Source organism: Bacillus rossius, chromosome 2 (genome assembly GCF_032445375.1).
Source record: "Bacillus rossius redtenbacheri isolate Brsri chromosome 2, Brsri_v3, whole genome shotgun sequence".
Classification (NCBI taxonomy): Eukaryota; Metazoa; Arthropoda; class Insecta; order Phasmatodea; family Bacillidae; genus Bacillus; species Bacillus rossius.
In genome coordinates, this window is record NC_086331.1 from 24,405,333 (window position 1) to 24,417,584 (window position 12,252).

The 12,252-nt window shown below is 33.1% G+C and overlaps 1 protein-coding gene across 1 annotated transcript in view; it reads left to right on the forward strand.

The window, feature by feature from the left end:
- Nucleotides 1-10,782, forward strand: part of LOC134529176 (SH3 domain-binding glutamic acid-rich protein homolog) — a 49,708-nt gene extending 38,926 nt beyond the window's left edge. Inside the window, exons 3-4 of the mRNA XM_063363011.1 lie at nt 4,585-4,746; nt 9,647-10,782. Of these exons, the coding sequence (XP_063219081.1) occupies nt 4,585-4,746; nt 9,647-9,748 (264 nt within the window). The 3' untranslated portion in view covers nt 9,749-10,782. The remainder of the gene's footprint in view (nt 1-4,584; nt 4,747-9,646) is intronic.
- Nucleotides 10,783-12,252: the final 1,470 nt, after the last annotated feature.

Sequence of the window (12,252 nt, forward strand, 5' to 3'; positions counted from 1 at the left end):
TTACATCAAATTTTATTGTTATAGACTAAAAAAAATGCAAATTATAAAACACGGTTAACAAATTTTACCTTACATTCATCCAGTGTTCTTTGATTAAACATTTGATCAATATGATAATACAAAGCACGTGATCTTGCTGAACAGATGTAGCCTAAGTTCAAAGCACATGATCTTGCTGAAAGGATGTAGCCCAAGTTATAACTGACAAAACATGTTACTGTGAAATACGATAACTTTTGGTGGCTTGCATGTATATTGGCAAAAAATAATGAGAATAATGAAGTTAAAGTCAGTTTTTTACATCCCAAAGGACCTGCTGCTTCCTTTTTTTTATCCAACACCAAGAGCCGATATACTAGACATTAGAACTGAAGATCTTCTTAAAAAGGTTGAACCTTGTACAGCAACTGGGAGAACTTTTACACTCACTAAAGAAGAGATTGTAGAGACATCACACCTGCTTGAACGAAGTATGCCACAACCTAAGTGAAAACTGTAAATAATTAAATATATACTAAACAGATTTTTTTCATGAGCAATTATATGTTTTGTCAGTTACAACTTAGGCTATATCCTTCAGCAAGATCATGTGCTTTGAACTTAGGCTACATGTGTTCAGCAAGATCACGTGCTTTGTATTATCATATTGATCAAATGTTTAATCAAAGAACACTGGATGAATGTAAGGTAAGATTTGTTATCCGTGTTTTATAATTTGTATAAAAAATTTTAATCTATAACAATAAAATTTGAATACTTTTCTAAGTCAAAATTTGATGTAAAATATACTACTCTTCCTTGCTGCAACTATTTCTTAAGGCGGCATGGTATCTAAACCAGAGCTAAATGCATTAATTAAAAACTGAAGGTTACTTGAAGCCAAAACTTCTGCCTTGGTAATTTCGAACATTTAATTGCTGCGGAAGAAACAACGCTCGAGAATTGTCTTTTTAGGACATCTGCTAATAAAGTTGGCAAATAACATTATGTAGGATTGATGTTTTGCAGTTTTTCAATGTTGTCTTCCAAAAACCAATAACGTCCAACTGACGCTTAAAGCATTTATTTATCTACCACGCCCCCTTAAGCATCTACTAAACTTCTCATTTTTATTTACTCATGATCCCATTGATTCTCCACCTTGAAATTTGGCACAAATCTAACCAATATATGTAGGAATATAATACTTTTTTTTTTAAAAAATCGAAAATGGTGTTTTTTTTTAAAATTCAATATTAAAAATTTTGAAAACAAATAAAAATTATTTTTTTCCCGAAGTTGGTCATGTTACATATCAAATTGAAGCCCATTCAATGACCTTTAAAATGAGCTGTCAAACAGCTTTCTATCACCATTAGTTGGAAACCTACAAGTATTTGAGTGATCCAAAACATTGCTAAAATTGGCTATTTTTGCAATTTTCAAAAATTTATACAAGAAAACTACTCGAAATTTATTTTTTTTAGAAAAAATAGATTTATAATGAATTTAGTTGATATTACCAATATACAAAAAATCATATAAATCTGAAACATGAAGTTTCTAAATTAATTTTTCATTGGTTGATTTGATATGGAATGACTCTGTTGTGTTTTATTGTATTATTTCAATGTCGAAAATAGGTTTGCAGCGCTGATACTGTGTGCCGTCCCAATTCTCAGTTTCTATAAATTGAAAAATATATTAATTAATAAAAATCTGACATACTGATACTTCAAGGAATATAATCCACTATAGAAATGTTTTGAAATACATTTACCATAATTTGAGGCCATTGTTGATAGGAAAATAATTCAGGAATTTTATTTTTTATAAAAAAATCTTAATTTATTACAGTAAGAAGTTTTAAACTATTTTACTTCACGGAAGTCTAAATTTTTAATTCTAATATATTGATCCAGTTTATTTCATAAGGTATACAGGTTAATTTCCTCTTAAATTAATGTTTCTCTCACTCTGCATCTTTCATTATTTAGAGAATATTAAAATTTATTCAATAGAATTAAAACTTTAAATGGAATTATTATGCTCTCAGTGATTTCGATACAAACAGTTAATTACTCTTTTCCTTTTGATATCTACACTTACCAAAACTAAAGTAATGCAACAAACACTGCACAAATAATTCTTTATTGAAAAAAATGTTTTCATAAAAAAATTTACACTAAAATGTTTTTGCATTGCACAGCAGTATTATGATTTATATCACCTGAATTTCAGATCCGGCTAGTCAACACGCACAATGTTTCAAATTATTTTACAAGTACACTACGCGCCGAACATCTCCGAGCCGGGGCAATGGTATAAGAGAGGGGGGAGGGTGCAACCAGTGACCTGGCCTGTTGCTTGAATGTCCGGAATACAGCCGATGAGGAAGGGTTTGGCCCGAGGAACTGACAGCATGCCTGTCTCTGACTCTTAAGGAACAAGGGGAAACACACACTTTGCTGACGTAAATTTTGTACTCTAGCTTGGTGAGTTCTGCAGTGCCATCCATTTTCTCTGCAGACGAGAATGCACTATCATCACCGCTATCACTGTCAGTACCTCCAAAATGTGCATCTGTGTTGTGAAAGTTGTTGATATGCTAATTATAAATGCATAAAAAGTACATTGATACCCTTGCAGCCCGAGCACTTATAAACAAAGGACTGCAACCTAGTAAAAAATTAACGATTTGAACTTTTTCTTTAGCTTATACAATTACAAACACCTACTAGTAATAAAAATTGCAATACTTAAAAAAATGTTGACTAAAAAAATATTTTTTTTCCAATATATCAATTCAAATTGGAAAATTAACATTTCGATGATACATGTATGTGACATTTGGTCAAATAATTTCTATTTAGGAACATTCCTCCGGGACTGAAAAAAATTTCCAATGTTGTAACTTTCAAATTTTCTTACAACTGGAAGTTTTTTCTGTAAACAGTAAGAAGTTCAATTAAAGCTCAGGGAGGAGAAATTGCACCAATTGCCCCTCCCTTGAATCTGTGTCTGAAAAAAAAAAGATATGAAAAAGTAAATTTCATATATATGAATAATTTATCAAAATGATGTGCTGTTTTACAAATATGTGACTTACTGAGTGAAATGTATCGTTAAATGGTGTTGATCTCGAAGGTTTTTATACTAAATAATGTTTTCTGGAAATTATTATTTAGAAATTTTGTAACATCAATTTAAATGTGAAAGTAATTTTTTCTTTAATAAAATGTGTAAGTTACTGATAAACGTAAAATTCAATAACGTAAATAGGTGGTTTCTGTGTATTAACATGGCCAATAATACTAACCTAACCATTTCTTTGCTTTATTTATCATCTGGACTTGCATAATTAAAAAGCATATTTAAAAAAAATTGAAAACTTTGGGATTATAACTGAGTAACAGCGAATGTTATGGTTCCAGTGTTTCAAATTTTGCAGCAAATGCAAAGTTGTGCATTACAGTCAAAGCATCTAATAAAACAGTTGGCAAATTTCTTCACAAAGTTAGTTAAAATATAAAAAATTTGCTTGGTTGAAGCTTCACACAGGCCTAGTAGACACCCTCCAGGAGTATAAATGGCTCAAAAGAAAAAAGTGTGAAAACAGCAGAACTTAATACATTCTTCCAATGTGCATTGGAAGAAAGTCTTAAGAATGGGCCCACTGGTGTCATATTGTGCATCACAGTGGTTATAGGATGTTTTGTCTTGTTTAAGGTTCAGAATACCACACCCCACTTTCTCCTAGGGTGTTAGAAGTTATAAAAAACACTGCTCTGGTGAATATAAAAAAAGTCATCTATTGGAATTTCCTTTTAAGTAGTATGCTTTGAATGTAAGTTTTTTCCTAGTGTTTTATTTGTTGGTTCCAAAGTATTAGAATACTGTGGTAAATTGTTTTAGCTGTAAAGTTTCAAAAGTGCCCAACTAATATGCAGGCTGAGTCTGAATTTGACCAGCATACTTCGTCTGCAGGTTCGTTTCGACAAAATAAGTTGAAAAAACGTATACGACATATGGTATCAAGTGCTTCCCAAGGCTGGTATATGTCTTCGAAGTTGGAATAGAATAACATTTTTATTGTAAATAATAGAGAAAGTATTTAAGATTCACAGATCATCTGGATTATGTTTAATTACAACCACCACAAATTTTGACTTTGTCAGAAAGTTGTTTCATTTAAATAATTAGGGTAATGTCTTTATTTTTCACATACTTTTGTAATGTGTTACTACCCCTAATTATTTCAATGAAAAAATTTACTGTGGTTGTAGAAATTTGTTCAATCAAACATAATATAGATGCTGAGTGTTTAATCTTAAATACCCTCTCTGTTGTTTACAATAAAAATGTTGTCAGCTCTATCTTCAAAGATGAATACCAGCCTTGGAAAGCACTTAAATTCATGAGTCATATATACGTGTGTGTGTTTTTAACTTATTTTGTCGTGATGAACCTGCCGGCAAACTTTGTTAGTCGAACTCAGGCTCAATCTGTATAGTTAAATTCATGCATCTCCCAGATTATTTACAAAAGTAATGGGAAACGTTTTTACTATACATTTTCAGTTTTGAATGTAATTTTTTTTTCCAGGACTACGAAGATTTTGATTTGGCAAACGAAGTAGATGAACTAGAAAAATTTTTGAAACTCACTTCAAGTGTTTCAAAATCTGAAATTATTCTTAATACAAATAACGTGACTGAAGAAAAACGTGAAGAAGTTAGTATTAATGGAATTTCTTCCAGTCGAGAGGTATTGTTAGTTCTGTATTACTTATAAAAAATGCACTGAATGTTTGGCGTTAATTTCTTCTTTTTGACTGGTTGTACACAACACCAAACTAATTGAAAAATGCTAGGAAATGTAGAGTTTGAAATGCAAAAATTTTTAATTATATGTAGTTTTAAGTTTGCCAATCACAAGCAAGCATGCGGAAGAGCGAGGGGATCTGTGTAACAGCATTGCTGAGGCCTTGTAAACCCCCTCCCCTTACCCTTGTTAATCCTCGTCTCAGCACTCCTTTCACAAAGCACCTCCTGTTGTCTGGTCACATGCCGAGACGTCAACCAGTTGGCCGGCTGTATACTGAATGCGACTCTGTTGAAGATTAAACAAAATCCGTTACGTAAATAATCAGTGGTAAGACGTCTCTTGCTGTCACAATGAAATGACAATATTTAGTGGTTTGTTTTTATGATAATAAAGAAACACTTGTAGTATTTGCATATTATTAAAAAAACATGCTAGTAATATTTGCATATTATCAGAAAAACTAACAATCATTGACATAAGAAGGGTTATTTTTATTGAAGTTATATTTCTTTACTGCCAGTAGGGTAAGAAACATTTAACTTACACACAACCTGTTAATGTACTGTACTAGCATTAGCACTAAAGTCCCTTGAATAGCAAATTTATGTATCATATATTAGCTATGAAGTTACTTGTGGAAAACGCAGATGACAGCAGTGCTGCCTGCTGTGCCATTATTATTTTTCTGTGGTGATTGAGGGTAATGGAGCTGCCAGATTTTGTGCATCTGAATTGTCAAAAAAAAAAAAAAAAGCTGATAAATGCAGCATAGTATACACTTTGAGTACAAACTACATTTATTATGTACAACTGATTCACTTCACACATGTGTTATCCCATGATGTGACAAAACTCCAAACAGCGCACCATTTCATTTCCAAGCATATGTGACAAATGCTGCACAGTCTGTGTGTTACTTGGCACGACAGCCTATACTAACACCATTCTTGGTACGGTTTACGACAGAATTGTTAAATTGAACCAAGTCCTCCAGGATATGCCTTCAGGATGAGATCTGGGAATATTTTACAAAGAAATACAATTGTCCCTGTTTCTGTTTCATGTATTTCAAAACACAGTAAATGAACAATGGTTTCATTATATACTAGAAAGATTATCATACAGATAATAAAAATTACTATGATTAAGTAAAATGAGAACAGCATCAACCAACAAAATATCCATTAGAGTTGTGTTGCTACATACATTGTAAATTGAATTTTTGAAATGTTTTAAAAATACCTGAAAGAATAATTGCTTGTAGATAAATAACCATCACTAATATCAATTATGAAAATAACTTAAGAAAAATCAAACCAAGTAAGCACTAAACAGACTGTTGGTCAACAAACTGTCATAAAAATATGGGCAACATTCATAATGTGTGATTAAACCTGCAAAAGATTCAAATAGGCTTACAGACATGACTCTAAATCAATTTTACAAAAAAAAAGTACTTCTATCATTAAACAGGTTGATTCACAAGAACATATATTAAATGAAAATATGTTACAATCTAGTGTGCACTGAATGGGAAAACTGAAAAAAGATGTCAGCTAAAACATTTACTCGTATAAACTGTCAAAAGGCAAGGCAAACTCCGCCTCCCAAGAAGGCAGAAATCAAATATATCTGTTAGGAAGCCCAATGGGCATAAAACAATGAAGCACATCATAACCCGACAGAAAAAGAAAGAATTACATGGAATAACAAGCCATGAGCCAAAATATAATTTTGATAGGTCAGCCGAACAAGAATTTAGAATAATGTAAAGTACCAAAATGCTGAACCACCATTTGTTCTCCATGCTCTTGCCCTAACAGGCGGAAAATCAGATGGGAGCAACAACCGACAACACCTTACAATGCAAACAAATTCCAACTCCTCCCCATCTGTCCTTGGAAGCAAGTCCCGAGACTAGTCCACCTCGAGACAGAGATGATCGCAGCAGTAGGCAACTTGATGGAGAAAGAAACTAGGAATAGGTGGAGGAGGGAAGAGTGGGGAAAGGCAGTGTGGTAAGGAGTGGATGAGGAGGGGAGGGGAAGAAAGGAGAGATACACACACACACACTGGCGACACACCGCAACATTGCCGCAAGACGGCAAGAGGTCTTCCTTATGTTTTTTCTTACGAAGTTTGTGTTCAGTGGTAGCCAGCAGTTTGTTGGATGGGGCAGGGAAGGAAGGGTAGTAAATCAATATTGGCAAGAGTGGTGACCACATTCTTTTGATTATTTCACGTGCTTGCCTATGATTGGCCCGTTTTAAATATTTTGGATTCATAATTTGTGCACTTTACTACTCAACTGTTCATATTATATTTTTGTGCATAATGTCTTGGAAGTGTGTGTAAAATTCAAAATGTATATTTTAATAGTTAACTTTTGATTATAATTTTATAACTATACATTTTGAATTGAAGACTGCAAATAAAAAGGCTGTATGTGCCTGTTTTGTTAAATATGTTTTCAGAAAAAAATAAAGAATATACATTCCAAGGCCAATAACATGAAATTAAGTAGTTAGTTATTGTGTAACTGGCATTAATGACCAACAGTGAATTCAACAGGGTGTCTACTGACCCTGGAAAACCTGGAAAACCTGGAAATATCAGGGAATTTTGTAATCAGGGAATAATCAGGGAAAAATCAGGGAATTTTTTAAAAATCAGGGAATCTTTTTAAAAACCAGGGAATTTTTGTTTGGTAGGTTGTAGTTGGCAATATGTTTTTTTTGTTTATTGATCAGCTTGCATTGACATAGCAACATGTGTATCCCCTCTCATTTTTATTTTTGAACGGCAAATAACGAACTGTTCCCACGTCCATTTTCTTTTATTTACCATCGGATTCGGAAGTGGCGTTAAATCACGTGATACAAACTGGTTCAAAATGGTCTGTTATCCTGCTGACGTACGTGCTGCAGCATGTGCTTCCCACGTTCAGATTATACCGACAGGTGCATTTAATTTTAAGTATCTATGGATGCCCTCAACGTAAACTGGACATTTTTGTTAGCTTTGAAAATAGATATCACAGACATTTTTGGTGAAGATTCGCCATTGTTGCTAGAAATTGGTAGCTGTGGGCTTCATACGGTCCATGATGCTTTCAAAACTGGAATTTCTGCTACACAATGAGACGTTGTTAGTTTTTTGAGGCACAGTTACTATTTGTTTAAGCACGTACCTGCAAGGAGGGCAGATTACATTAGAATAACTGGATCAGAGCTTTTTCCCAAGAAATGTTGTGCAATCAGATGGAATACTGCAGTTGCTGAGCGTGCCATGAAAACGTTACCCCACCTAAAGAAGTTTCTATTTCATCTCTCTCTTTCAGTGTAGTGAAAAGTTCTCTTGAAGATAATCTTCTAAAAGTAAAATTGACATTCTTCCACTTTTTGGCATCAGAGCTGGAATTGTTTCTCACAATGTTCCAAAGTGAAGCACCCATGGCACCTTTTCTCTATGATTCACTGGTAGACATTTTATTAGCTTTGGCAGGAAAGTTTTTGAAACCAGAAGTACTGAAGAGCTTTAGGGAGGAACGCAATTATCTCGATTGGATTTAGATAACCAGGAAAATCTATTGACTGCTAACAATATCAAGTTGGGTTATGCAGTACGCCATGCCATCAAGAAAGAGAAAGTACCAGAAAAGTCTGTCCTGTTACAGAAAAATTATAGGACTTGTCTAAAGGTTATGGTAAAAAAACTTCAGGACAAAAGTTCCCTGAAGTACAATCTTACCAAGGGAATTTCCTACTTATGTCCGTCTGTGGCTTTAAATTCAGGTGTGAGGAAACAGCGTGTGAAGTACAGTTTAGAATGTTGTCTTCAAAACAGGTGGCTATCAGGACAAGAAGCTGATAACATTGAGTGATCATATCAGTTGGTATGTTCCTCGCAAGATTCTGCAGCACTGTTCTAGTCTTTTTCTCGAGAAGACGGGTGCCTTGATCACTTGTGTCATTCTTAAGGAACATACAGTAGCTTCCAAAACAGGCCTTCTAAAGTTTGTGAGGATGGTGTTGGTACTTTCCCATGGAAATGCATCATTGGAAAGAGGATTTTCAGTGAATTCTAATCTGCTGACAGAAAACTTGCAGGAAGAAATACTGATCGCACAAAGACAGATGTATGACTTTGTTCAACGTTCTGGAGGTGTAGAGAATGTTGATATCACCAAGTCTATGTTACAGTATGTAAGAAATGCTAGTTGTAGGCGTAAGGAAGCCCTGCAAACAAAACAAAAAGAAAAGGAAGCTACAGACAAGAAGGCAGAAAAAAGGAGTTGAAGAGGAGATCAAGGCATTGCAGTTGAAGAAGGCTTGAATGTTGGATTTGGCTCGTTCTGAAGTAAGTGCAATAGACGCAAAAGTTGAGTCACTGCGAAATTGATGGGAGCTTCCTTTTACTAATGTTTTTTGCAAAAGGAAGTGTGTGAAATATTTGTAGCAGCATGTTTTATTTGCCATCAATTGAGTCACTTTGGCCACGTTTGGAAGAATTTAATTTTTTTACTAATTTAAGTAAGTTGAAATACTTTGAAACCCGTCAATGTAATATTATGCAGTTTTTTTTCAGTTTCTTGGAATGTCGTAATTGTGTTAAAGAAAACCTGGAAAAATTCAGTTTTAGACCTGGAAAACCTGGAAAAATCAGGGAATTTAATTTACTAGATCTGATAGACACCCTGATTCAAGTTCATGTTGTTTTGGTATATTCTTAATTAAATAGTTTTTAAAGACTAAAATTCAAATGTATAAATACTGGCTTAGGATGTCAATGTCATGGAATTGAAAATGGTTTGAAGTGTTTTTTACATTTATTTTTGTAGGCCTCAGTAGAGACAGAGGACGGTGTTAGGAGAGAGGGTGCACAAGACTCTGCACACGAAGTTGATGGAGACACTACGGATGAAGTGGTGATATTGAACTGAAGAAATGTACGTAATTACATTACATAGTTTTAATTCATCTAAGTTTACTAGTAGAGAACTAAGGAAATAGAAGAGTCCAGTCTATTTATTAAATACTGTCAAAGGTTCTAAAAATGGAACTCTGAAGTTGTGTGATTCTTATATTTTATGGGCAGCATTCAGTTCAAGAACATTTTAAAATCTAATTTCAATTATATTTATAAAGGAAGCATATTTATAAGCATATTACTCCATAACTTGGTAATTTTTTGCCTGGCTATAGTTTAGAAATCATTGTCACACCTCAAAACTCCCAGCGTAGCTGAAAATTGGTCTGAAGTGGACATTCATAAACACTTGCATAAATATTTGGGTGCTGAAAAATCATGTTAGTTCCAAATAAATGTTACCATTGACAATTTGTTTACTGAAATAATTTCTCTCCGACACCAAACTGATATTAATGTATTTTTATTAATACTTGAAGAAAATTCACAGTCATTTTGGCAGTCATCTTGCGACCACAAAAAACAGTACTCGTAAAGTATACACATCTTAGCACATAACCTCTTATCTGATTCCGAAATTAAACATGTAGATTGTTCACAGGTACTGAAGGATGAATGTTTAAGGATAGTTAGTAGTTAAGTCCCTTGGTTATACACTAACTCACAGTACGAAGCTGAAGGACTATGTCCTCGGAACAATGGCGCTATCACTCGGACATTGCTATGGTACCTGTGAACTATGGTAAAAAAAAAATTCTAGTTAAAAGTTCCGAAAGATGAAAACGGTTTGATGATAAAAGTTAGCTTCCGGACGAAGCTGCTAAAGGGCTGTTACATTGGATATGACACATACAGACAAGGATAACAATGTGGTCGCTGCACTTCCCACTTTGTCTTCAGTCTTCATGAGCAGGTAAGCTTAATCTAAGGGAAATCCTCAGTGGTATGCACATCCGCAATTGACTAACACATGTAGGATGAGCGTGCCACATACTTGCAGTAACCAGAAAAATACAAACAGATACAAACACAAAAAAAAAACCAAAACTAAGGATATAATAAATCACAGTACAATAAAACAAATAATAAAACATTAAAAATAACAAGAAAAATTTACTTTGAAAATCATGAATTAAAATATAGGGATGAAAATAATATAATGGACAAACAAAGGACAACTAAAAATTCTAATAAATACATACTTAATTATGAAAACATAACCTGGAAGTTATAATCTGCTAGATCAAATGTTTAATTTAAAAAATACTTGGATTTCTTAACTAATAGAGTTTATATTTAGTTTATTGTAGTTTGAGATTGTCTGTAAATGTCATTGTTGTTGTGTAATGTACACAATGTTTATTTATTTATAAATTTTTTACTTGTCTACCAAAAGTATAAATACTTTTGGGGCGGGCACAAATACAAAATGGATTTACAGGATAGACAGGACAACAAACAAGAACTGTGCACTGCAATCAGGGTTTGGTACCGCTCACCTCATCCAAGTAGGACACTACAACATGTAGCCGCTACACACAATGTTGGCACCACCAACATGCAGGTACCACCGTTTTCGACAGGCTCCACCTACTAAGACAATACAAGACTACAAGGTGACAACTTAGATACAGAAAAAAAAACAATAACAATAGAAAAAGTTATGAAGAGATTACATTAAATGATTGAAAAAATAAATAAAAATATAAATATAGTTAACATTATGGATGGGCAAATGATAAAACTTTTTTAAGATGTTTCTTATCACTAGTTGGTTGAAAGAAGTTTTCATATTGTTTTAAATGCATAATAGTATGTATATAATGTAATTAGTATTTTTTAAGTTATATAAGAAAGATGGGTTGCGACTATTAAATGAAGGAATTTTAATTTGAGTGACTTCAAATATATGACAAATAAGATTGTAATTATAACAGCTATTAACAAATAGAGCATCTAGAATAATTTTTTCTAGTAGAAAGAGAACCTAAATGGGATTGACTATTAAATTGAGGAACTCTCAGACCAGTATTATGAAGCAGATGATTACATTTAATTTTTTAACTCTAGCAATTGTGAAGAAAGAGTGAATCAAGGTAAGCTCTGTGGTTTTAAAGAGAAGTTAAACGTTAGTTGAGGGAATTTCTTTAGAATAATTAGTTGGATTATTTTATTTTGTATACTTTCTGTTTTATTACTATCAACCATCTTTATGTCATTCCAGATAATTGAACAGTATTCTAATTCAGATTTTATCTATGCCAAATATAAAGAAAGAATAGAATATGAATTAGTTGCATAAAAATTGATGTATCTAATAAGGGCTAAGGTTCATTGAGAGATTGAGTATAAATAATCAACATGCTTATGAAAATATAATTTGAAATTTAAAAAAAGCCATATCTTTTATAAATAAGGTTTTGGAGATTAGGGTGTTTATTGAACTATAGTCATTTTAACTGGATGATATTTCCTAGTAAAGGATATTATCTTAGGTTTTATCTTTATTAAGTGTAT